The sequence below is a fragment of the Saccopteryx leptura genome, chromosome 9 (genome assembly GCF_036850995.1).
Source record: "Saccopteryx leptura isolate mSacLep1 chromosome 9, mSacLep1_pri_phased_curated, whole genome shotgun sequence".
Lineage (NCBI taxonomy): Eukaryota > Metazoa > Chordata > Mammalia > Chiroptera > Emballonuridae > Saccopteryx > Saccopteryx leptura.
Window position 1 is genome coordinate 30,688,530 of NC_089511.1, and position 27,297 is coordinate 30,715,826.

A 27,297-nucleotide genomic window follows, 5' to 3' on the forward strand; every position below is an offset into this window, starting at 1 on the left:
CTGTGTACACAGGTTATGACAGCCCGGTTTGTGTGACAAGGCCAAGAGTTTGTTCTGGGCTGTGAAGGCAGGGTGTGTTTATAAAGCTGTGGGGAGATGTCCTGTCTCTGTGTCCGAGGTTTGGATCCACAGGCCCTGGCCAGCAGCTGGGCGGAGCCCGGCAGGGCCCGGGGACGAGCCCCAGAAGCCAGGTAGTGCGCAGCGGCCAGCTCTGCGCTTCCGGTGCCTCCAGCTCTGAAACAGCACCGCCACTTTCTGGGAGGGTGTTCTTCAGGCAGTTGCACAGAAGTCTTGAAAACAAAATTGATTTTATCCCCTGGGGCAGTGGGGTCACTAAGAACAGCCCCATTGGCTGGGGCAGAGGAGCAGACTGTGAGACAGAAGTTGGCCTGAGGCTGCAGGCAGAGGGATGCTCTTGTCTCTGGGAAAATCCCAGCCCAGGCTTGCATCCTCCAGGCCATCTGCCCGGGCCACACTGTCTCCTTCTCTGCAACAGGGATTTCCAAGCCCCTGCGACAGCCACAGCCCCCGGGTCACCCCGTCCAGGGCTCTGTCCCCCTCTGTATAAAGTAGGAGAGTGAAAAAGAATGTGGGATTCATGTGTGTGTTTGACCATGTTTTGAGTGCATTAGGTGTGGAGTGAGTTTATTTGGGCTTCAGAGTTCTTCTCTGTGAAATGGGAATAATACTAGTATCTGGCTCACTGGGTCACTGAGGATGTGATGCTGCTATTTGTGAAGCACTTCTCAAGGAGCCCTGCAGAAACCAATGCAGTGGGAGCATCATCACATGCATCTAGCAGTGTGTCTCCTGTGTCGGTGGGCAGGAGCAGCCCCTCCTCAGCCCCTCCTGGGACCCCCACACGGTGTCTGTAAGAGCCGGGGATGGGGGAAAGCCCGTCCTGAGGAGGCCCTGAAGCTGTGGGCCGCGGGGTGTTTCCCAGGGCTTTGAGCACTGCCGGCCTGGCGCTCCAGGCACGTTCACTCCCTTTGTCCATACCAGGGGTCCCCAAACTACGGCCCACGGGCCACATGCGGCCCCCTGAGGCCATTTATCCGGCCCCTGCCGCACTTCCGGAAGGGGCACCTCTTTCATTGGTGGTCAGTGAGAGGAGCATAGTTCCCACTGAAATACTGGTCAGTTTGTTGATTTAACTTTACTTGTTCTTTATTTTAAATATTGTATTTGTTCCCATTTTGTTTTGTTTTTATACTTTAAAATAAGATTTGTGCAGTGTGCATAGGGATTTGTTCATAGTTTTTTTTTATAGTCCGACCCTCCAACGGTCTGAGGGACAGTGAAATGGCCCCCTGTGTAAAAAGTTTGGGGACCCCTGGTCCATACGGTCTGCAAGGTTTTTGCTACCCCGTCTCATCGATGAGGGGACCAAGGATCTAAGGGGACAAAGGATGTGGCCAAGGACAGCCGGCTCCTAAGAAGATCACAGTCTAGCTTCCACATCAGGCTCTGGGTGAGCCCATCCTCTGCCCAGAGACCCCGCTGAGGCACAGCAACTGGCAGGGTCCCAGTGGGCAGGTGAGCAGCCAGAGGTGCAGAGGCGAAGACCACGGGGCTGTCAGGGTCCCAGTGGGCAGGTGGACAGCCAGAGGTGCAGAGGCGAAGACCACGGGGCTGTCAGGGTCCCAGTGGGCAGGTGAGCAGCCAGAGGTGCAGAGGCGAAGACCACGGGGCTGTCAGGGTCCCAGTGGGCAGGTGGACAGCCAGAGGTGCAGAGGCGAAGACCACGGGGCTGTCAGGGTCCCAGTGGGCAGGTGGACAGCCAGAGGTGCAGAGGCGAAGACCACGGGGCTGTCAGGGTCCCAGTGGGCAGGTGAGCAGCCAGAGGTGCAGAGGCGAAGACCACGGGGCTGGCAGGGTCCCAGTGGGCAGGTGAGCAGCCAGAGGTGCAGAGGCGAAGACCACGGGCTGGAAGCCTAGGTTCTCCCTCTCATCAGGCCACCCCCTCGGGAAGGCTGGACCCCTCCCCCCCATTCCCACATAGCAGGGGAGAGGCCCCAGCTGGTGCCAGGGTTCCTGGGAGCAGGCCAGAGAGACAAAAGCTGGTCCTTGAGCTGGTGCCTTACCCCGAGGGGGAGCTTCTGGGGGAAGGGTGGGGCACTCAGTCACCCCCAACTCTGACCTTCCTCCTGCCCAGCCCCCTTTCCCCTCTTGGGCCAAGGTGTTTTCTCCAAGGGAAGAGCCACTGCTAGTCCTGCAGCTGTGGCGCCTAGATGACTTTTTCTACCCAGTGGCAAACCCCTGAGTTCACGTCCCCCAGCACATGTGCCAAGTCTTCTTCCAGCCCTCCCTCAGCACAAAATAGCAGGTGGCCGTCATGGCCCTTGACAGGCACTTGCTCCTATGCCAAGCAGGTGCCTTCCTGTTGAATCTTCACAACCCTACCGAAGGGCCTTGTCCTGCCATTTCCCCATTTCACAGATGTGGAGACTGAGGCTGAGAGGTTAAGCCATTCACGCAAGGTTTCACTACTATTAGATGGCAGAGCTTGGGTTTGAACACGAGTTCAACTGATTGGCAGAACCTGGGATCTTAACCACTGGGCACGGCTCCCACCTGCACCCATGTGTAAGCACCCACACGCACGCATACTCCAGAGCGTCCTTCGTACCTATGAGCTTGCACTTCCTCATCACCCCCTCATGCCTTTAATTTCTTCTGCTTTACATGTTTAGGGGCCTGGGTATTTTTGTTTTGGGAGGCATTTCATGAAAGCTTTACATTTTTCTCTAAGTCTCATAGACATCATTGCAAGGATTATGTGAATTAACCTCTGACTTGGCTGATTTCCCTAACCCGCCCTGCGTGTGGCACAGCACTGTCAGACCACCTGTCCCCAGCCTGAGAAGGTCAAGCTCAGCACACACTGCTTCCACATCTGCCCCAAACATCCTGAGTCACCGGAGTCCCCAGATTCCAGCATCGTGGCTCTGTGTGCCTGGACCTAGCCTTGCTTCTGACTCCCCTTGGCCCTGGGCCACCTCCGTCCTGTGTGGCTCCTGGCTGGGCTCACGTGCTCTGGCCAGGATGTCCCTTTGGAGGGAAGACAGTGGCCCCTTCTACTGCTTCTGTGGTGGCCTTGCCCCTTTCTGCTGCCCCCTCCTCTCTCTCTGTCTCCTGCTCTCTTTCTCTGCGTTTTACGATGATCGTGAAAACACCTCTACAGCCACATCAAGGGCCACAGCCCCTGTTCCTGCCGGTCCCCACCCGATGACTGATTTCACTGTTGCAGATGTCTTCCCAGGTCTCGTGCACCTTTGCACAGACGCTGTGGCTGGGTGCGGGCGGTCCTGCTGCTGCGACCTAGCACTGCAGCTGAAACATTTCCACGTGTGCCCAGGCCTCCCCGGCCTTGCCCTTATTGGCATCTGGGCAGCTCTTGCTTTTCTCATTAGAGATGATGCTGACGTGACGATCCCAGCATCAGAGCTTTCACTCTTCAGACCACTTTCTCAGGGCAGATGTCCAGAACAGCGGTTACTGGGCAGAATTGGGGAATTTTTTGGTGGCTGTTACCACCTATTGCCAGTTTGCTTCCAAAGAGTAATTGTTGCAATGCCAGAGGGTGAGGGCTCCGGACCAAACTGCCTGGATTTCAGTCCCGGCTCCAGCACCACTACTGGCTATGTGCCCGTGGACCAGTTCTGTTCCTGTCGGGCCTCCTTCTCCTCCTAAATGAAGTGGGGTTCATAATAAGACCAAGCCCACCAGGTTCTTATGATGATTAAATGTGTTACTAGCTGTAAAGAACTTAGCACAGCACTTGCCATGTGAGTATTGGATCAGTGTTCATTATCCTCTTCTTTGATGACTAAGGACCCCGTTTCCTTCAGTGTAGAAGGGTTCTAGGAGACAGCTCCAGGGGGCACATGCTTAGCCCCTGTGCCAGTAACCCCCAGTGAGCCCATGCAGGCATCACTATTCCATCACTGTCCTCTTTTCCCTGCGACAGAACTCTTCTCAGCATAGGCCCCTACTTGTCCACTGGAGTTGATAGAGGGCGTGAAGGCTTGCCACCGTTCCTACTTTAGCGACCTCCTAGTCCTATGGTTAGGAGTGTCAGCTGTCCTGCCTCTGAGAAGGAAGGTAAGCCAGAGAAGCAGGACCCAGGGACAGGAGGTGGCTTGATGCGCTTACTGGCCCAACTACAGGTCGGCTGCATCCAGGTTGAAAAGGCAGGAGTTCCGTCGAGATTAATTTCTGGCGCTTGGTCAAAGAGGGCTTTGCGACTGCCTAAGAGGGGATCAAGGGATTCCACCGAGCACTGTGAAGGAGGGGCTTTCCCCGCGAGGCAGGGGGCCCACCGCAGTCCAGGACTTCGGGAGGAGCCTCAGCTGGTGGTGGCACTGAGCCCTGGAGAGCAGAGGCTCTTACAGGGGCGAGTCCCGCCAGGTCCTGTCAGCACTTATGCACAATGGGATGGACCGAGGGGAGGCCATAGGGGCCCAAACTGCCAGTCCCCTGGGAAGGCCACAGTCTTCAGTGACTCCCAGCCACAGCTCATGCCCCTCCATGTGTCATCAGGGACCCTGTAACTAATAACGAGAGGCTTCAGGGATTGAAACTAACAAGTGGCAGAGGGCCTGCAGAGCAGGGCTCACGTTCTGTGGGCTTTCTTGACTGTAGACAGAGAGAACAGTGATTAGGCGCCTGCTCATGCCGGGTACTATGGGGGCTCTTGTGTGTGATCTCTTGTAACCTTGTCATCGTTTGATTAGACTCGTTTTGAAGGAGGAGCTGAGAGGGCAAAGGGCTTGTCCACGTTGCGGAGCTAGAAACAGGCAAAGCTGGGGTTTGAACCCAGGGTAGTCTGGCTCTGAACCCAGCCTCCTTCTGCTGGCAGGAGGTAGCACCCTCATGGCCCTGGAGAGGGTGGGAACATAGGCCCCGGGGTCCCCTGTGTGAGTCACAAAGGCACAGACGCCTCAGGCAAGCAGCAAGCCCTTGCAGCCGTCTCAGCTTTCCCCTCCCAGCACTCTCTTTTGAATAGATATGGGACATTTTGATCTGTTTTTTAAATAAACATCATAAAAGGATAATGTAAAGAAGAGTGCACAGATCAAAATAATACTGCTGGATGAATTTCACACAGTCTTACAGAATAGAACCAATGTAACCAGCACCCAGATCAAGAAACAGAGCATGGCCCAGGCCAATTTGCTCAGTGGATAGACCACCAGCCAGGGCACACATGAGAAGTAACTCTGTGATTCTCTCCCCTTACCTCTCAACTTTCTCTCCCTCTTCTCCTCCCTGCAGCCAGTGGCTCGATTGGTTCAAGCGTCAGCCCCAGGTGCTGAGGATGGCTCAGTTGGTCTGAGCATCAGCCTCAGGCGCTGAGGATAGCTCGGTTGATTCAAGCATTGGCCCCAGACGGGATTGCCGGGTAGATCCTGGTTGGGGTGCATGTAGGACTCTGTCTCTTTATCCCCTCTCCTGTCACTGAAAAAAAAAGAAGAAACAGAGCATGACTACCTCTAAGGAGCCCCTCATCCTCCAGTCCCTGCACTCCCCCACCCCAAATCCCCCACAGGAAACCATGACCCTGCCTTCCAGCAGCATAGATTAGTTTTCACATATCTGAACCTTGTATACATAAAGTCACTCAGGCTGAACTCTTTTGTGCCTACCTTTTTTGGCTCAAAATTATAAGATTTATCTATGTTTATAAGATTTATCTATGCTGTTGTGTGTAGTGATAATTTATTCATTTGCCTTGCTGGGTAGTGTTCTATTGAATGAGTAAGTTATTAATTTGTTCATTCTCTTATAGATATTTCCAGGTTGGCTATTACCAATAGAACCATTATAAACATGCCTTTTGGCGAACACATGTCTACATCCTAATGAGCATAGACCCTATAAAAATTACACTTATTAAGGCTTTCTTTTAATACTGGAAAGGACAAAGAGAACTAAAAAAAAATTCTCACTGTCCATAAACCTCTGTTAACACTTTTTAAGTGTTAAGACATCAATCTGTAGTCTATGTATAATAGAATGCACACATCTTAACTGCTGGATATGGTGAGTTTTGACTATTGTATTCACCTAATAACCACTACCCAAATTCCCACCGACCCAGAAAATTCCCTGATGCCTCCTTTCTGGTTGATCCCTCCTCCCTCCCCCAGATACCCTCTTTTAACATTTAAGACAAATGAAACTTAAGCATGTGTGTGGTAATTCTAAGGATAGAGAGCTATACACAGCCTCCTCCTCCAAGTCCATTTTCCCCAAGGCAGTCCTCTTAGTGTCTCATGGGCTTTTCCTAAGGTTTTTATGAAGATTCCCTTTTTACCTCCACACTGTTGGGTTCCTTGCTTCTCTACCCTCTAACTACACGTGGTGGCAAGCGCCCCTTAATAGCACCTATCGACTTCCTTTCTTCCTTTTTACACTTTTGTTGTAACCCATTCACACAGGGTCCAGCTGGATGGATGGGACTTTAGATATTTCAGTAAAATTGGAGTCCAGACAGGGTAACTGAGTTTCTGAGGAAAAGGACAAGCATTTGTTGAGCACCTATCATCAGTGGGCCAGAGGTAATGAGAGGCACTTTGCTGCCTTATCCTCACCCTTTGGGTGCCTCTAACCGTCCCCACTTGAAAGGTCAAGAACTTGTAGCCAGGGGGCCCGGGTGGAATGAGCTGCCCCAGGACATAGTGGAGGAGCCAGGTCAGTGCCCTCTCCCTGGGACCCCAAACCTTGCTCTGTACCCTCCTGCCCCAGCCTGGACTTCTCTAGCCCCCACCAGAAGGCCAGCCTTGGGCTTTGGGACATCCTAGACACCCCCACCTCTCCCGTGTGGTGGTCTTCTCTGAGCCTCAGGCATGGCGCATGACAGCCAGCTCTTCGAACAGCCAAGAAAGAAGTGCATTGTGGGTAGTGGCTTTTTTTCCAGACGGGGAAGGGAGGACTAGAGCTTTCGTGTGTCTTCCCACGCATACTTTGATGGGGGCTGATGAGTCACTGAGCCATACAAGGAAGTTTTTTCACGTAAACCATTTGCGGATGAACTTGTTTTCTGCCCTTTAAGGCAGAATTTTTTTTTCTCTCTCTCTTTAAAGAAGCCTTTAAAACATAAATATGAGGCAGTATCTTGACTAGCAAGACCTTTTGTTCTACAGAAGCCTGCAGCATGTGCCTTTTGGAGCTGGGCAGTGGGCAGTGCACCCCTGAGATGGGGTGCTAGTCAGTATTTGAGTGGGGCCGTGGCAGGGGTCCAGCCTTGGAGTGGAAGGTGGCCTGCCCTTCTGTGTTTGTCCTGAGACTCCTGCCTGCCTGTTGGCTCAGAGACAGGGCCAAACAGAGACTCTAAAAAGAGCAGTGCCTGTTGCCACAGAGGAGTTAGGACCTCACCTCAATCAGTGATGAGAAAATACCCAGTGGGGCAGCCAGCTCAACTCCCTGGGTGGAGAGGTGTTTGGGAGAGAGGTCAGTTAACTGGGAGACAAGGCCGAACTGCCATAGTCTTTCCTGGGGGACCCTGGTGTCTTCTTCTAATTAACAGTTTTGCAGAAAGCCTTGAATTGGACAGAGAGCCCTTTTTGGAGGGACCTGAAACTACCCCTGACCTAGCCTTCTGACTATGGTGGCAGCAAGCCAATGTGGTGGTCTGTCACTGGATGGGGGCTGGGCCAGGCAGGTACCTGGGAAAAAGACACTTTGGCAGAATGGGCTGAATCTTATCGCTGGGCTGGAGTAGACTTCCTGGAGCGAGTGCATGGACCCCAAAAAGCTCACCTGGGAGATCGGGGGCAATTCAACATTGGCCGAAGATGGTGGACATGAGCTGCCCATTGGCGTGTGTTGGCTCTTGAAGCCTTTGTCAATGTCTGCATTAAACTTTCCATCCAGGAATGTCCTCATTCCCCCCCAGGCCTCCCTACCACCATGGACCAAGGGGTTTTGAACCAATCGCTCAGTGCTTCCCAAATTTGGGTTCCCATAGCAGCAGCATCTGCATGGCTGGGGAAACTACTAGAAACACAGATCTTTGTCTGATAAACTTGAAGGTGGGGAAGGAAAGTGCAGCAAGCTGTGTTTTCCAGGCCCTCCAGGTGATTCTGATGCACACTGCAGGTGAAGAACCATTGGAATGGTTTGAAGAAAGAGCAGTAGACACTTATTGACTCCTACTGTTTCTCATCCATGTTATCTTATTTAGGTCATACAGTGTCCCTGAGAGGTGGGGATTGTATCCCCATTTTTCAGATGAGGAAACCGACTCTTAGATGAAACAATTTTCCCATGTGTCTGAACCGGAATTCAGACCCAGGGCTGAGCCTCCTTCTGTGTAGGTCCTGTTGCTGCGTCCCTCTCGACCTGAGAGCAGACATCAATGGCTGCCTGCACCTGTAGCTTTTGAATTACTCTGCCAGCATCTCCATTTGTGCAGAGAACTTAGATTTCACCACAATGAACACCCTTCTGTCCTGCTCCCAGGCTCTACCTTGGACTTCCCCTGGGCAAGCAGAGTTCTCAGTGTGCCTGAGGGGCCTTCCTCAGCTGGGGGGGGGGGGGAGAGGAGCAGCCCCCTTGTAAATTCTGCCTCTCCACAAGACCCACCCTGAAGGCCCTGAGAGTACACCGTACCCTCGTTTCCAGCGCACCATCACTACCCACCTAGCTACACACGGGGATCAACCATGAATTAACTTATCAGGGAGCTGGCTCCTCTTCCAGGATGTCCATAAATTAAGGTCCATTGTAGAAGGAGCTGTGGCCACAGCCTGACAAGGCATGGAGCTTCCCCAAGAAAGAGGTGAACAGACCAGATGGATGTCCTTTGAAGCACTGGAAGCACTAGATAAAGTTCTTAGTCAGACAGCAGAGGCCCCTGCTGAGATGCACCGCTCCTTATTTGGGATGGCGGTTTCCCTTTATCTGGCCCAGAAGACACAGCCCTGTGCTGGTCTCTGTTTTTTAGGAGAGCGAAAGTCGCAGGGGCCCGCCCCTCCCACACGGCCGAGGAAGAGCAGCCTCCGGTACGGTATTGACATTTTTAAAATTTATTTGGTGGGTTGTTATTACTTGGGGGGGGGGGGGTTCTTCAGAAAATGGCATTCCTTTTAATGATTAATGAGAGGTCTCCATTGCAGTCTTTAGTATTAGCTTCAGGTTCTGCACTGGGCTCCTGGCCCCAGTAAAGTCATTGGAAAATAATAGGATCTTCTTAAACAGACTGTTTTAAGGTGGAGTCTCACCCATGCCTTGGGTGTGGAGTGACTGTGTGTGGCCTTTATAACCAAGGCGAGGCAGGACAAGTCTCTAGATATTTCAAAGACTGGGGAGGACTGGTGGGCTGTGTTCTTGGGGACCCCAGAGGTAAGCACTGGACCAAGGGGGCTAACTCAGGGCAGACAGTGGCCCCCTGAGGAAAAGCCTGGCCAGGACAGGAGCACCGGGTCACTGAGAAGGGATGGTCACAGTGTCCTAAAGGCAGCTGCCAGAAAGACCTTTGAGACGGTTCGCACAGAAGGCGGAGGGCCAGCGGGAGGACATCCGTTTGCTTTGTTTCTGTTTTCTAAGTGAATACGCTCCCGTTGCCCAGTGGTGTTTCAGGTGGTTCGCAGAAACACACAGCGTGGAGAAATCGGCACGATTTGATCCAGAGCTCTTTACCAGGTGTGAGAGGGAATAAGCAGGATGCAGGGACCTGAGTATAATGTGATGCCCGTTTTGTAAAACAAGATAAGGAGCCAAGCAACAAAAACTGAGGACAAGATAAATCTCTCTGTACGTTGGTGTTTGATTATATTTGGCTGCAGAGAGAGACCTGACCTGAAAGACACCAGGGGTCAGCTAACTACCCAGCCCACCACCTGATTTTCTAAATGAGGGGTTTTATGAGGACACAGTCCCACCCACTCACGCCAGAACTACCGTGTGGTCGGAAAAACCCGGAATATTTGTTATCTAGCCCTACAGAGAAAATGTTTGTGAAACCCTAATATATGTTGTGGGGTTAACATGGATTCAGGGGTGCATTTCAAAAAGCCAGTATGTATGAGATGGGCTGAATGTAGGTGCACTTTTATACTGGTGTGCGCAGTGTGTGCGTGTGCGTGTGCGGCGTGCACAGAAAGAGAATCCATGCAGTGATGGTCACCTACATACAGGTGTGCAGGCGTGAGCCCTCATGACAGAGTTCTTAGGCCCTTTGCTCTCTTCCCTAACACTGTTCTGTACGATTCTTACTTACCATTAAGCATGTATTATTTCAAAAACCAGTTAATCTACTAGAACACTGAGAAGCCATATATAATAACATCTCGGCTACCCTCCAGCTCTTTCTAAGAAGGTGGGATTCTGACCAATTTGATAATTCTGTGGAAGGGACAGAAATTGATCCCAATTTATTTCTTTTTAATTAAATTCATAATACATGGATATGGCTTCCTGCAACAATTTGAAACGTTTTCTAGGAAGAGCCAAGGCTCGTCCTTGCCCCACCCTCGGCCCCTCCAGCTACTTCCCTCTCCCAGGAAGACAGTGTCGTCAGCCTGGCACGTGTCCTGCCCCCTCTCGCCCTGTGTGTTAGAGCCATACATGAGCAGCCCTGCGTGTAAACACGTATGCACACTTATGCGTGTGTGTGGCTTTGCTTCTGCACGTGGTGCCTGGTGGGGATGGAGTCCACGCAGATCCGGGAGCCTCCTTCGCTCCTGTCATTGCTCTCAGGGTCACACTGTGCACCTGGGCCAGTTTATTTCTGCATTTCACTGCTGATGGGCAGGTCGGGGGCCTCTAGTCACCCCACTGTTTCTCAGAGCTTAACTATCTTAACCAATGTCCTACTGAACTCAATAGCTACCATTTATTGATCACCTACAAAGGACAGGGTAATCAATATGAAACATCACATTTTAACCTTATCAGTAGCCACAAGATCCAGATACTACTGTTAGCCCATTTACGGGTGAGGAAACTGAAAGTCAGAGAGGTGATATCATTTGGATGAGGCTGCATAGCTTATAAATAGCAAAACAAATTCAAACGCAGGTGTGCCCCACTCACACACACCTCAGAGCCCAGAGGGGCCCTGCCTGAGCCTTTGTTCCCAGGAGTTGACAGGCTGGTGGACGAGGTGAGGGAGCAGAGGGCAGAGAGGGTACAGTGTTGGGTGTGCTGTGTAGGACTGGGAGCCCCCAGCCTCCCTCGAGTGCTGTGACCAGGCTGGCAGGCACATGCAGCCCCAGTTGGGGCACTGTCGGTGATACTTCATAGCAGGGGCAGCTGGGAGAAGTGGCTCCCTGGGGTTAGGGCCATGTGGAGACGAGAAGCATTTCCAGATGCTGACAGCAGGTCTGGGCTATACCACGACTCAGGGCAATGAGGTGACCCTGAGAAGGGTCCTGGTTCAGATAGGCGGCTTTGACCCAGAGCACATTACTGTCCTCCTCTGTGTTGTGGTCTCCTCATGTGTACAGTGGGGGTTACACCTGCCCCCTTAGACTGGACAGCAGTGCTGACCCCTGGCTGCACCTTCCAGTCACCTGGGGATTTTAAATATACTTTATTTAATGTGGTAAAATGTACATAACACGAAATTTACCATTTTACTCATGTTTAAGTAGCATTAATTTGCACAACATTCCCATTGTTACACAACCGCTGCCACCATCACCTCCAGAATGTTTCCATCTTCCCAAACTGAAACTGTGTCCCCATTAGACACTAGCTCCCCACCCTCCACCCCCAGCTCCTGGCAGCCACCATCCGACTTTCTGTCTCTTTGAATCTGATTAGTCTCATTCCCTTGTATGAGTGGAATCCCACAGTATTTATCTTTCTGTGACTGGCTTATTTCATTGAGCTTACATAATGTCATCTAGGTTCATCTATGTTATAGCATGTTTCAGGATTTCCTTTTCTTGGCTGAATAATAGTTCATTGCATGGATAGACCCCATGTGTTCATTCATTTATCCATCTGTGGATACTTGAGTTGCTCCCACATTTTTGGCTCTTGTGAATAGTGCTGCTGTGCACATTGGTGTTTAAATATACCTGAAAATATACTGGTGCCCCCCAAAATACAGATGCCTAGGCTCTACCCCGCCCCCAACACCCACCTGAAGAGATTGGCCCCGGGCTGGACTCTGTTATTGGAATGTTGTTAAGCCCCCTCAGGTGGTTTGGATGTGTACCCAGGATGGAGAGCTCTGAAGTAGTTGTTTTGGGATGAGCACCTGGCTCAGTGCCTGGCCACAGGAAGCTGTAGGTTGTCAGCTGGTGTTGACGGGGGTTGCTGTTGGCTGATGTGTCACCCTCATAAAAGGAAAGGGAGTTGTGTTCTCTGAGCTGGTCTCCCTCATGACCTCAAGGCAGCCTGTGTTGACGTCCTTCTCCTGGGAGGTCCCCCTGTGTGTCTTCCCTGGGTGACCAGGTGGCTCCTCCCAACATCGCTGATGGTGCAGGTGCCCCTGCCCAGCCTTTTCTATGGCAGCGAAGGACCAGGGACCTGTGACTCTGATTAAAGCATGGTGAGTGGACGCTAGTACTTCTGCCCACCACGGGAGCAGGAAGGAGATGGTGGGGTGAGGTTCTGGTCTCTCTCAGGAAGATAAACCCAACAAACTCCAAACTGAGGATAAGCTGGGTGGGAGAGGCTGCTGAGAACAGGGGCACCTATGTATAATGCCCTCACCCACAGTCCCGGGGGACCCCAGCTGCCACTTTCACAAGGTGATAGGTTGGAAGGGTCAGTTTGAATGGCTGAAGCAGAGCAGGGCAGTGATTAGGAGCCAAGTGGCCTGGGTTCCTTCCTTCCTTCCTTTGTGGCTCACCAAGCTGTATGAGGTTTCTGGGGCTGCTGTGACAAAGCACACAGACTAGGTGGCTTAGAACAACAGAAACTTGGCCTGACCTGTGATGGTGCAGTGGATAAAGTGTCAACCTGGAATGCTGAGGTTGCCAGTTCGAAACCCTGGGCTTGCCTGGTCAAGGCACATATGACAACCAACCAATGAACAACTAAAGTGAAGCACCTAAAAGTTGATACTTCTTGCTCCACCCCCACACCTGGTTCTCTTCTGTGCCTCTCCCAGCTCTTGGTGGCTGCTGCAAATCTTGGCATTCCTTGGCTTGCAGCTGCATCAGTCCAGCCTCCGCCTATCTTCCCATGGCCTCTGTCCTTGTCTATGTGTGTATCTTTACATGGCCTTTTTATTAGATACCAGGGCTTAGATTTAGGACCCACCCTAATTCAACATGACCTCATCTCAACTTGATGGTATCTGCAGAGAACTGTTTCCAAATAAGGTCACATTCGCAGATACTTGATATTAGGACTTGGACATATCATTTTGGGGGACATAATTCAACCCACGACCTCAAGTAAGTTATGAATTCCTTGGTGCCTCATTCTGTGTATTAGACAAGATTGGTCATGTTCATGGTGGTAAGGCAGTAGGTACCCGTTCTGTGTATCACGGGGAGCACTCCCTACTGCCTTGCAGGGAGTAGCAAACGAGGCATGCCATGGGTTAGGGTTCAAGAGCATTATTCTTATCTGGAATCAACTTAAGAGTGCAGACTCCTGGGCCTCGCCCTGACTCTGAGTTGCAATCTGCCTTTTAACAAGCCCCTCTCCCCCAGTGGTCCCTGCACACAGGAGCGTTTGAGGAGCACTGGGGTGGGGGGTTAAGGATTTGGTGCAGTGCCTGGCACAGTGGAAGCACTTCATACAGGTTAGCCATTATTTCTGATTTTTACTCTCCCTTTTATAAACAGTGAAAGCACTTTCCATGGACCCTAAGTGGTTCCGATCACACACAAAACAGTAAAGAAACAGATAAGGAACCTGGAGCTCAGTGAGAAAAACAGGCATATACAAATTTTTAAAAGTAGTCAAACAGTTGCATGTGGCGATTGGATTTTGCTAAGGGTGCAGCAGGGCCTGAGTTGCCAGGTAAGATGTGGTAACCAGCTGGGAGACTGGCACCAAGGCCAGTTCATCTCACCAGCCAGTTGCATGGTTGCCCGGGCAACCAGCTGTGTTCCAGAGATTATGAGCAGGACACTGTGCCCGAGTTCCTGCTGTTACCTTGGAAGCAGGGATGACTGCAGGGAGACCGCCTCCAGTGGGCACTTGGGGGCTGAGCGCCCAGGCACTCTTGTCTGTTTCAAACAAATTGCCTGTCTCCCCAGGACCCGGCTCTCCAGTCACATCTCTGCTGGACGTGCAGTTGCAGCCAGTCTGGAACTGTCACTGTGCAGCCAGGGAGATGAAGCTCAATTCTCCAATTTAAAGGACTTCCTGTTCGTCTCAGCAGGAGGCAGCAGTGTGGAGCTGGGCACGGAAGCAGTCAGCTGTGCCTCTCAGTGTGGCATGGTAGTTGGGCGTTCAAGATCCAAAGCTAGATCTGGGTCCCTATTCCAGCTCTGCCTTTTATTTGCTACTGACTTAAACTCTCTGAGCCTCAGTTTTCTTGTCTGTAAAATGGTGCTAATATATCACTCACCTTGTTGAGTGATTGTGAAGGAAAGAAAATCATTTGATACAAAATGCTTGTTATGTATCTGGGGCCTGGCGAATGGCAAACTCTCCAAAAGTGTTAACAATTATGGCTTTGTGTCGCTCGTCACAACCCATTATGTTTGTTCCTGGAACACAGTAAGCACTAGACGAGTGGTAGTCAGTATTGGCTGTAATCGGTGGCTTTCTTCGAGCGAACTGAGCCGTGCCTGACGCTCCAGCTGACAGGGCTGGGCTCTGTCTCCTTTTGTGTTGCTTTCTCCACTCCGTCTCCTCCATGGAGCCAATGCCCGGAGCAGGTGTCCCTCCATTATCTTGAAAGCCCCGAGTCCCAGGAGGGTAATCATTGCTTAGCCCATCTGTCAGTTGGTTAGGCCAGCAGGTAACTGTTGAGTAATCATATTGACTAAATTAGGGGCTCTATACGGAGGCCACAAGGTAAGCTGAGAGGCCATGAGCTGGTGTGAGGTTGATGATCAAGACCTGAGGGCCAAATGGGCAGTTTGGGGGGATGCATGTGGGCCACTCACAGGCCTCGGTTGTATCTGAAGGCAAAGTGATGATCTTTGATGCTAAAAGTACTCTAGGGGAAGCTGTTTGGGAAGACTAAAGAGAAGGCCCAAAATGTCCCCCTACCCAAGTGTCGGGTCCCCAGAAGCACACTGGCTTGGCAGGGATTATGAGTTACCTGGCAACATCAGCACCCACAATCCCAGAGAGCCTTGAAGGTGTGAGCAGGTCAGCAGCCCCTGTCTAGGAATAAGGGAAGCCAGAGAAGTCACTCAACCAGTCGTTCTCCCTGGCTGTGCAATGGACATTTGAGACAGCTGCCTGTAAACCTGGAGGGAAAGATGGAGGGGCTGGGCAGGTGGACAGGGGGCTGCTCACAGACGGTCCCTGACAAATAAGCACTGCCTGAGTGATGGGAAGAGGCATTGAGCACATTGCTGGTCCTCTGGGGCAGGTGACAGGGGACTCCAACACTTTGGGACAGCATCTAATAGAATGTCTTGCAGTGATGAAAATATTCTCTATCTGCACCATCCGGTGTGGCAGCTACTAGCCACACATGGCTATTGAGCAGCTGAAATGTGACTAGCAAGACTGAGGCACTGATTATTTAGTTGTAGTTCATTTTAATTAAGTTAAATCCACGTGGGGCTGGTGGCTCTCATGCTGGCGGCACAGCTCTGGGATCTCACTGGAAAGAAATTCAGCCAGCCAGCAAGCCCAGTTCTTCCCTGGCTCATTCTTCTGAGCGGCTCCAGGAGCGCTCGTGCAGCCTTCCCGTTAACGACAGGTGGTGGGAGCATGCGTGCTGTGTGAGCCTGAGCCCCGGAGGCTGCGGCAAGCAGCGGAGCAGCAGCCCTACCGTTGGGAGGCATGCTCCATCACATTCTGAGTCACGCCTTCCCTGGCGGGGGACACAGTCCCAGTGACAGCTCGTCTCCTGTGGAGGAACCAAAAGGCTCTGCTTTCCCAGGCTGGAGAGCCCTGGCAGGCATTTGTGGTTGCCTGTGCTGTGGAGCAGTTGCCGGAGAGATGGACGCTGTTGCCCAGGTAACGTCCCCTCCCTGACAGGCTTAGGGTGAGAACTGCAATAGAGTGACTCTTCCTCCTGGGAGGCAGCAGGCTCTCCCGCTGGCTTAGTTGGTTAAGGAGCTGGTAGAGCTTAGTCACAGATGCCATGAGCCCTCCTAAGTCCTGCCTGCTTTGGACCATTTATTCCCAGGACTTGGTAGGTGGTGAGAATAAGAGCTGCTGTTTAGCCAGAATTGGTGCTTCATATATATTATTTCAGGGACTAGCCATGGCAAGCTTTGACGCTAGTTATTTCCATCCCATATTGCAGATGAGGAAAGTAGAGTGCGAATAATAGACGAGTTACCTGAGCACCAGCCTGTTTTGCTTACCTTACTACTTTAATGCAGTGTTTGGCTCATTATAGTAGATGGTTCCCAGTAATTTTTGTTGTTTGATTGGTTGGACAGATGGAGGGATGGGTGATGCATGCGTGGATGATGGATGAATAGATGGATGTGTGGGTGCCTAGATACGTAGGTGAGCGGATGGATCTATGGATGAGTGGATTGGTGGGGGGATAAGTGAATGGATGGGTAGATGGATGGATGGATGGATAGATGAAGTAAAGCTTAGAATTGCTGATGACAAAACTTGCATGCTTAACCACTAAGCCTTACTGCCCCTATCTTTGTCTGATGTTCTCCTCTGCCTGTCTAGGTTGAGATTTTCTTTATAAACCTTAATTGAGGTATAATTTACATATAACAAAATTCATCTACTCTAAGTGTATGATTCAGTGAATTTTTTAGTAAATTTGCAGAGTTGTGCTACTATCGCTACACTCCGGTTTTAGAACATTTCCGTCATCCTCAAAGGTGCCCTAAAGTCTGTTTGCAGTCTCATCTCCGTCGCCATCCGCCCTCCCCAGGCAATGACTGTTCCACTTTCTGTCTCTGTAAATGTGCCTTTTCAGACATTTCATACAAAAGGAATCATACAGTATGTCTTTGGCATCTGGCTTCTTTCACTGAGCACAATATGTGCGAGCTTCATCCATATTGTAGCATGTATGAGTAGTTCCATCCTTTTTACTACCAAATGCTGTCCCATTTTCTGGCTTACCCATTCACCAGTTGATAGATATGTGGGTCATTTCCAGTTTGGGGCTATTGTGAATACCGCTGCCGTGGACACTCGTGTACATGTGTTTTCATTTCTCCTGGGTAGATTTCTAGGAACAGAATTGCTAGATCAAATGATAAATTTATGTTCAACATTTTTAGCAACTGTCAAACTCATTTCACATGATGCTGTACTGACTTACAATCCCATCAGCACTGCACAGTGATCCCGGTTTCTCCACATCCTCACCAGCACTTGGTATCATCTGTCTTTTTGGTTACAGCCAGCCTGGTGGGTGTGAAGTGGTGTCTCATTATGGTTTGAACCTAGGTGTCCCTCATGGCTTATAATGTTGAACAGCATTATGCGTTTACCGCTAGGCTAAGGTTTGACCTTTTCAACTGGGTTGACGAACTTTTTCTCTAAAGGGCCATGTAGTAAATACTTTGGGCTTTGTGGGCCACATTCGATTTCTGTCGCACATTCCCCCCCCCCCCCCCCCCGCAGTCCTTAAAAAATTTAAGACCATTCTTGTCTTTCTTGCACAAAACAAGTAGGGGGACAGTTCAAAGGCCCCTGTTGAAGGAGTCCAGCAGCCCCGCCCCACTCTGGAAATGGCAGGAGGTCCCCCACCCCTCTCGGTGAAGCGGGCTCAGTGGGAGGATCATGCTGCCGAGCTAAGGGCTAGGTCCCTGGAGGTATCCCCATCCCGGCCCTGCTGTGATGCATCACCAGGTGAGCTCATCGGAGTTCCTACCAGTTTGTCACTCAAGGCAGAGTGACTGGGCCCCTGAGGTCCTGGATACGCCTCCCTCTGCCTATGGCTGCCCTGTCCCATAGTTCAGAGCCTCTTCTGGGAACCGGTGGCCTGCCCACAGCCCATGACCATGATGTCACAGCTGTACCATCCACCTGCTGTTTTCACTAGCCCCTCCTGTAGTTCTTCTACTCCTTGGTCACCAGTACCCTGGCTTTCAGTCTCATGAACTTGTGCTGGCCATGGGTGACCTCATGACACCAAGCTTTTTGACCCCTCCTTTACTTTGTCTCTGACGAATCTGTCTGTCCTCTCCACCATCTGTGCTGGCCCTGACCGATGTGACAGAAAGAAGGGGACCTCTGGAGTCTATCAGAGCTGATATTGACTCCTCCTAAATTGCCCTTTCTAGCTGTGTGACCTTTTGCAAGTCATATCACTTCTCTGGCCATGATGGTCTTGTGTATAAATGGGATACTAGAGTCCCGTAGCAGAAGCTGCAGCACCCCACCCACTCACTCTGCTCTGAGGCTGCTCACTGTGAACACTGTGACTGCCGGGGCATGCGCTGTTCGGTTGGGGCACGGGCAGCCAGAAGTACTGGAGTGTCCAGGAAACTGGTGGATAAATGCCACAGCTTCCTTGCTTCTGAGTGAGTCAGCTCTTATGCATGTTCTGCACTGTCTCCTAGAGTCCCTGGGGGGATTCAGCACCTATTCCCATAGTGGGCAACGCTGCCAGTTGTCCCATCAGAATACTTGATGATGCTCTGTTAGTTTACTGCCTTGTCTTCCCAGGCTCTTCCCCACCATGCACTGGTGTGTCCTTCAGCACCGCTCAGATAAGTAAACCATTTGCACTCGGTCCTTGTCTTAGAGTCTGCTCCCAGGCCTGCTGTGCCTGTGGCAGGCCCCAGCCCCTGCGGTTACTGTTACTGTGAGGGTGGAATGAGGTGATGCCTATAAGCACGCAGCATGGTGCTTGGTGTGTAGTACATGCTCATTAAACATAAGCCCTCATTACACACCCTGGGACTCTCTGTGTTTGAATGCAGCCTGTGTGACCGACGTTCTGGGGATGCCTCTTAAGCAAGGGCTTGGGTTCCAGAGACACTCATGGGACAGCTGTTGTCCTCCCCACTCTAAGAAGAGGGCTGTGTCAGTGAGTGCCACGGCTGAACGCAGCCATGAATGGTCCTTGGAAGCTGCGTTGGGGCTGCTGGTGCCCAGTGGACCCTCTGGGAGGGCCTTGCTGCCCAGGGCTCAGTGATGTCTGAGTATGGCCAGTGGGGGATGGCACTCACGACCACCCACTCACAGGCTGGCTGTATTCAGCTAAATTTAAATGAGCGTTGACTGGAACAATGTTCAGCAAAGATTGATGGTGGCTATTACTAAGATGTGGGATTTTTGAAGTCTTTTTTTCATTTATCCTTTTCTTTGTGCTTTCCAGCATGGTTTAAATTGCTTACAATAAGCATGCATCATTTCACCAAAAAATTAAGTCATTATTCTTTTCAAAAGTAAATAACTTGCAGGTGATCAAAAGAGAAGGCACTTAAAACTCAGACCACGTTCAGAACTAGAATCGACTGTGGGAAGACATGGGTGTGCATCATTGTGGTTTTTTGGGGGCTTAATATATGTCAAGTTTCTGTGACTGTTTCATGGTCATTGTAAACTTAAGCAATTCTCTGCGTACAGAACAAAACCACAATGTCCAAGACTCAAAGGAACATTCATCTCCTGTGATGGATTTGAGTTCTTGCCTTCACTGCATTAGGCTTTGGGCACTTTGGGTTTGCTTAGATCAGTCAGGGAGGCTCGGCTGATGGTCACTAGGACCAAGGCTGGTTACAGCCTCAGAGAACTGGGTGCATCCTGTCATTAATGTCATGGATTTCAGCATGTGCTCATTGTCATCCTCCTTCTCCGCAAGGACATGTTTACTATTCATTAAACACCCCCACCCAGACCCCCCACAGCTCTCACCATTTCTTTCAGTCCTAATTGAATCCAAAATGATCAACAAGGGAATATTTCTGTTCTTTTCCTCTGCTCTGCCCCACCTGATGAGAACTATGCTGTTTTCATCTGTTTGTTCCCTCTGTTCTTATGGCCTTCTGAGAGGGGAAGGCCTGTCCCTTCCTAGTTCTTGATAGGTGAATGGGCAGAGAACAGTAAGACAGACTGAGAAGGGGTGGGGACAGAGCAAATGAACGTTGTGTGTGCGGGAAATGAATGTTGTGTGTATGGGGAATGAACGTTGTGTGTGTGGGGAGTGAACGTTGTGTGTGTGCAGAATGAACATGTGTGTAGGGAGTGAACGTGTGTGTGGGAAGTGAACATGCGTGTGTGGGGGGGATGTTGTGTGTGTGGGGAGTGAACATTGTACAGAATGAACATGTGTGTGTGTGTGTGTGTGTGTGTGGAGTGAATGTTGTGTGTGTGGGGAGTGAGCGTGTGTGGGGGGAGTGAGCGTATGTGTGGGGAATGTGTGTGTGTGTGTGGGGGGAGTGAATGTGTGTGTGGGGGGAGGGGCAAGTTAAGTTGATTTACACAGGAAAGCTCTGGGGTGATGGGGGGCAGTATACTTTGTGTGCTGACTGTGTGGGTGATGGTGTGGTGGTGAGGGGGTATGATTAGTAAGCAAGAGGCTCCAGAAAATCATGGAGTGTGAAAAAGAATGGGAGAAAAAAAAAACGGGATACTTTTTGCTTGCTGTGAGTTATACATTTTATCTTTTTAAAGTTTTTCAAAAGAGATGAGTTAAATATCTCCAAGTTCCCCTTTTGTTACTGGTGGTTGTTCTGTTTGGACTATGCTTTTGATTGTAACTCCCTATAGAGAGTGGACCATGTAGATCAGGGGTCCCCAAACTACAGCCCACGGCCGCATGCGGCCTCCTGAGGCCATTTATCCGGCCCCCGCCGCACTTCCAGAAGGGGCACCTCTTTCACTGGTGGTCAGTGAGAGGAGCACAGGATGCAGATGCCGCAAAGCGCAGCGTTGCTCACGTACAGTACGACTTCTGGTGACGCGGATGCATGTGTCACGGCTCCGGAAGCGCGTCATATCACTTGTTACGGCTAGCAGTGACAAATATGGAACCGGTCATTGACCATCTTGTTAGCCAAAAGCAGGCCCATAGTTCCCATTGAAATACTGGTCAGTTTGTTGATTTAAATTTACTTGTTCTTTATTTTAAATATTATATTTGTTCCCGTTTTGTTTTTTTACTTTAAAATAAGATATGTGCAGTGTGCATAGGGATTTGTTCCTAGTTTTTTTTATAGTCCGGCTCTCCAACGGTCTGAGGGACAGTGAACTGGCCCCGTGTGTAAAAAGTTTGGGGACCCCTGGTGTAGATCCAGGATTTATCAGTCTTATATATGTCAAGAGGCTGCAAGGTATTTTCATGCCTAATTTACAAAAGAGGAAACTGAGGCTCAGTGGGTGATATACGTGATAGGAGGAGTCAGGTGTGTCCAACTCTGGGTTCTACCTCCCATTCTACTACAGTGCCTCGCTCAGCACAACTGCCTACTCAGATTGATGTGGACTGTGTCCCCCAAATACTTTCTTTAAGGCATTGGGTTCCAAGATCACATTGTGATTCTTAACTCAGAAGCCAAGTGGTTACGAAGACCCTGGTGGCCTTGGGGGCCAGTGGGGGACCCTGTCCTCCTCCCTCCTTCCCTCATTCAGACTTTGGCTCAGAGATTATGACATGTCACCCCAGCTGGCTGCTGGCACAGTGACACTAAAATTATGTTTTCCCCACGGAGCAGCACACTTAATGAAGCTCATCCACTTGGAAAGAGAGGCTCCCCAGCAAGCTGGGATGGGGGAGGGGTGAGGTTTGGCAGGGACCTCCGCCTTCCCAGGGAGGACTCCAGTTTCCATGATGTCAGAGAGGCGGAACTAACTCTGCCTTAAACTGGGGGAGACAGCCGAGCAGCCCTTGGCTTCAGCTTTGCAAGTAGCTCCTGAGCGAAGGTGAGAATGCTCCCATCTTCTTCACCAGGTGGAAGCTGAAGGTGGTCTTACACTTCCTGGGGGCCATTCTGGGCTCCATCCCCACCTGGCTGGAGTTGAATTCCTTGCCCCCAGCCTGTCTGTCTTGTTTCTTAGCTGAACCCTACTCTCCAGGGGCACCTCTTAGGATCCGTGAGCAGAAGCAATGCCTCCAATTCAGAGAAAGTCCCTTTGTGGGTCCACTCCTATTGAATTTGAATACTTGAGGAACAAGTTTGGCAGAAGATATGGTCTGAAAGAGAAATCCTATGGCAATGAGTCTTCTGTGTTGAGGAGGCCTGGCCGTCTGCAGACACAGCTGTGACTCAGGGCGGGACTCTTCTTCCTTTTCCAGGTGTCCGTTTCTCACGGGCAGAGAGTGGCCCACTCTGACAGCTTTTGGGGCCTTTTACATCCTAACACAAGTCTGATTTTTTGATCATCTTATGTCTTCTGCCCGGGCATATCAATAACACGTTTGTTTCTCTTTCTCCTGACCAGAAAAAGATTTACAAATATAAGAAAGTCCTGAGTAACCCAAGCCGCTGGGAAGTCGTCTTGAAGGAGATCCGGACTCTGGTGGACATGGCCCTGACGTCCCCCCTGCAAGACGACTCCATCAACCAAGCCCCACTGGAAATTGTCTCGAAACTGCTCTCAGAGGTGAGACGCTTCCCCTGGCTGGGATTTCCACGCCCCCCACCCCCACCCCATGCACTAACCCTTGACCAGAATTGGATTCGAGTGCATGCTGTCTCCCTGTTGCTTACGGAGGTGAGCAGTGTCCCCCAGCAATTCAAGGCTATAAAGGAGTTTGGCCCAGTGCTTCCAGCTGAGCTTTGTATGGCTTGTGGCAAGGATGAAGGGACAGTTGTTACTCCCCTGCCATGCCCCATGACCAAACGGGGGATGGCACATGGGTAGGGCACAGGTTTTGGTCTGGGGCCTGAGGCTGGACTGGTCGTGGTAGTGATGGCTGACTTCAGAACTCTCTAGTTCATTCCGAAGTGGGAGCACATCGGGGAAGCCCCCGACTGTCCTTCCATCCCGCCCTCATGGTGCTGGAGCTGGTGGTCCCAGCCCATCTCTGCATCCCTCCAGCTCTGGCCCACTTCACTCTGGTGCTCCGGACAATAAGGCTTTCTGCCCTATCACCCCCACTGCCTACAGCTATATGCTGTTTAACTCTCTAACTCTCACAGAATTTTTAACGTTAGTTATCACAACACAATGTGAATTTCTAAGTTCTCTTTAAAAACAAGCAGGAAATCCATCAGGAGTTTGCAGCCAATGCTGCTTAGCGCCACCCGTCCACGCTTTTAACATTAGATTTCACAACACAACGGGAATTTCCAAGTTCTATTTAAAAATAAGCAGGAAATCGGCGGCGGTCTGCAGCCGGCACTGCTGAGTGCCACCCGTCCGCGCCGTCTGCTCGGCCAGGCGGCCTGCGCCGTGAGTGTGTGCTGAGTGCCAGGCGCCACTCTGGGCCTTCAGGTGAGGACAAGCCCGTGCCCTCCTGGAGCGTACGTCCTGGCAGGGGGACGGGCAGGTGAGACTTCCTCAGGGAGTCAGTCACGCTGTTCCCTAGAAGGTGAGGAGTGCCAGGAAACACACTTCTGTGTCCTCTACCCCGGGTGCTAGTCTGAGCACTTCACAAGTATTAATATTCCTCTCATTTATTTGCCTGCCTGGCCCCCTGGGGACACTAGAGTAGATGACTTCTGATTTAAACTGTGCATGGCCACCAGAGTGACGCTTCCGACCCTCTCCCTCAGCGGGGACCTCTGTCTTCTGACACCTTGGTTCCCCCTCTACACCCCCTCAACTCCCGCACAATCTCCCTGCTGCCCAGACCTGCCCCTCTCTCTGCAGGCCTAGAATGGCCCTGCCTGTCAGTCCAGGAGGCTGGCCTGGCCCTGCATGTCTGCTGACTTGAGAGGGCCCTCACCCCGGGAGGAGGTGGGTGCAGAGGTGGAAAGAGGGCTGCAGTGACAGTCGCAAGCAGAAACTCAGAGGATGTGTCCTTAGGTGGGAGACCAGCCTCGTTGCACAGAGAAGTCAAGACTCAGGCTCTGAAAGGAGTGACAGTCAGATCTGAAACCTGAGGCCAGGTTCTAGGTGCCCAAACCCAAACCCAGGCTTCCCACCCTGAGCAGGAGAAGGGTCGGCAGGCCAGGGGCTGGCTTTTCCCTGGGGAGCGGGAGGCAGCTCCCCTTCAGTAAGCACTGCTCTGTGCCCGGCAGGCGCCAGGTGCCATGTCTCACTTAATACAGTCCCCTGAGAGACGGGCCTTGCTGCCTCCATTTCACAGGGGAGGAAATAGGTCTAGCAACACTGACCTGCCAAGTAAGCAGTGGGGCTGGAAATTCCATTCCACCTTAGGGCCAATCTAGCGCCTGAGGCAGAGGCCATGGAGCCATCCTCAGCGCCTAGGCCAACTTTGCTCCCATGGAGCCTTGGCTGTGGGGAGGGAAGAGAGGAGGAGGGGAGGGGGAAAGATAGAGAAGCAGATGGGCGGTTCTCCTGTGTGCCCTGGCCAAGAATCGAACCCAGGACTTCCACATGCCAACTGACTCTCTACCACTGAGCTAACTGGCCTGGGCCTGCCTGTAGGTTTTTGCATTACTTTTTGAGATTTAAATCAACTATCTCAAAGTCAGCTGATCTCTAGGTGGTTGAGTGGAGAGAAAAGGACATTTAAAGGAAAATAATGGAAGAAGCTTGCATTTGTGGTGTGCCTACTGTGTGTCTGGCTGGTGTTAATCACCTCGTTTTACGGGTAAGTGCTACAATTGGTGAGGGGCAGAGCTGGGGCTGCAGCCCAGGTGGTACCCCTCCAGTCGGGCTTGTCTCCTCTCCCAGGGACACGCTCTGTGACAGTCACTCTGGCAGGCATTTAGAGCTGATTATTTACATTTCTCCCAGAGACCCTGCAAGAGTCAACAGAAGCTCCGAGAGGCTAAGTCATCTGCCCAGGATCACTCAGAGAAGTGGTGGGCCAGGACCCGCTCCCACGTCTGCCCAGTTGCAAAACTCATGCTCCTGTGCATAGTGTGCCATGAACCTGCATTGGCAGAGCCTTGTTGATGAGGGGGAGACCCGCCTGTGTGGGACAGTGGTTAAGAGCAGGCATGTGGAGTCAGAATGACTCGGGTCCGCCCTCAGGAGCTAACTGGCCTTGGGCAGGTTCCTAAGCTTCTGAGGAGCCAATTTGCATCAGTGAGCTGGGGCTGAGATGAGCACCCATTTCACAGACTCGAGTGTCGGTACTCTTAAGACGGAAACAGTTCCTAGCACTGTGCCTCACATGCAGGGAGCGTTTGATGAATGATCACACCTTTTATTGTCCTGGGAGATGTTTGTGCTCTTGACCTCAAGCTCCAGCAGCTACATGTCTAGATGACTCGGGTGAAAAAGCAAACAGAGCCTCCCTCCTCCTTGCCGTTTTTTGTTTAGAACATATGGGGCTAGATTCTGTGTCTGTTCTCTTTACTCAAGTTGTTTCCAAGGCCTGCTGCTAAAAGGCTCCAGCCCTCACCTAAGTGACCAGAAGGTGGGCAGGAGCCCAAGGGATGGAGGGGAAAGAGGGGGCTGTTACGTGACAAAACAATTCTGAGAAAGAACCATGCATCTACCAGCCAAGTGAAGCCAGCACCCCCAACCTCCTGGGTCTTTGTTGAGTGTATGGAGTGGTCACTCAGCTTAGGGTTCAAGTATCCCCTCTAAGCAGTGGCTCTTAGTGAGCGCTCTCCACCTGGGATTGCAAATGGTCTTGGTGGAGAAGATTGTCCCTTCAGAGTAGCATGGGCTTCCAGTGACCAACGAAAGAAACAGCCTGTGTCAGCCCCAGGCTCTTCCTGGAAAGGTGCACAGGTACAGTGGGGATAGGGGGGACGACAGGCTGGTCCCAGGGCAGCTTGAAAGATGCGGCTGTCATTTGTGAGGGTTGAGCACCATTGCTCGATGGTTGGAGATACCGGCCTTGGAATCAGGACAGATGGGTCCAGTCCCCACTCCACCAGCTGTGAGCTGTGTGCCCGGTGAGCAGCTGCACCTCTCTGAGTCTCCCGCAGCTCATTTGTTGAGGGGATAGTAAGTAGAAACAGTAGGAGAGCCCCGGTGAGAAGAAGTGGAGGGGATTAGTATTACAAAGCTGACAGGGCGCCTGAGGCAGAGTGAGGTGTTCGTCAGTCATAGGGGAAGAAGGACCAGAGCCAGGCTTTCATCTGCTCTGAGCTGGAAAAGGACTGATGTTTAATAATCTGCCCTAAACGGGCTGCTCAGACTCGAGCATCTGCACAAAGGAAAAGGCTTGGAATCCACGAAACAGCTTCCTGAATGTTCCCTGATTCTCAGTACCGCGGGTCAGGTTGTCCCCATGGGGAAACTCCTGCTGCTCAGACACTGACCCTGGTCCTGTGTCCACCTCTGTTCCTTGGCCAGCCGGAGCAGAGCAGAATCATGCTCACTAGCTTCTCTTTCGCTTCAGCTGATGGAAACACGCCAGACTCCCCACGCTCCTTCAGCCTGGCCCGGCAGTGGGCGCCGTGGGCTGTGTCAGGGCACTGTCCACTGAGGAGGCATTTTACAAGCAGCATAGGTGACTCTATCAGAAAATGTGAATTGACACCAAAGATAGCCCTTGTCCATCAAGACGGACACAGCCGAACACACCAGAAACTAGCAAAATAGACAATAGTGGCTGTTTGAGTTTTCCCATGATTTCTTGTTTACTGCTTTTTCATCCCTTTCCTTACTCACAGACTCCCAGGATGACAGTACAGGTGCAAATTAAGCAAGTTTAATCCATTCAAATTAATATTATTTTTTGAAAGTTAACTGTTAGAATTTAAATTTAGCTAAAACATCTTAAGCCAACCCATAGAACACCAGTGTTCCCCTGGGAACCCAGTTTGAGAACATGGAGGTAATATACATGCTACCCCTAAAAGGTACCGGCATGGAGTGAAGGATTAAGAGTCAGTTCTTCCCGTGTTTATTAGAACCTGCCTTCTGGCTTCCAAGTGGCATCACTACGACAAGGGCCAACGACAGCTCTGAGCCCTGGTCAAATACCTTCTCCCAGCAGCCTAAAGAGGGTCCCGTTCATGGAAGAAGAAACTGAGTCTCACCGAGATGTGATCTGTCCCAGGTCACATAACTCACAAGCCGCAGAACAGGCTCAGGACATGATGCACCTGCCCCGGGTTTACTTTTCTCCTGTCCCGACCAGGCCTTTGAGGGTCTCTAGGTCAGTGTGATAAGAAAAAGAGACAACAGTGCAGTCGGACAGGCTGAAAGCATTGTGAAACTAGGGACCTCTGAGACACAATGTTGTTCCTTTTCATTAATGTTTGTTTCTTTGTTTGGTTT

General features: G+C 51.3%; 1 protein-coding gene across 1 annotated transcript in view; it reads left to right on the forward strand.

The window, feature by feature from the left end:
• The window catches only part of CMIP (c-Maf inducing protein), a 254,893-nt gene that overhangs the window by 173,177 nt on the left and 54,419 nt on the right, over positions 1-27,297 (forward strand). The window contains exon 4 of the mRNA XM_066350272.1: positions 22,423-22,584. Within this exon, the coding sequence (XP_066206369.1) occupies positions 22,423-22,584 (162 nt within the window). The remainder of the gene's footprint in view (positions 1-22,422; positions 22,585-27,297) is intronic.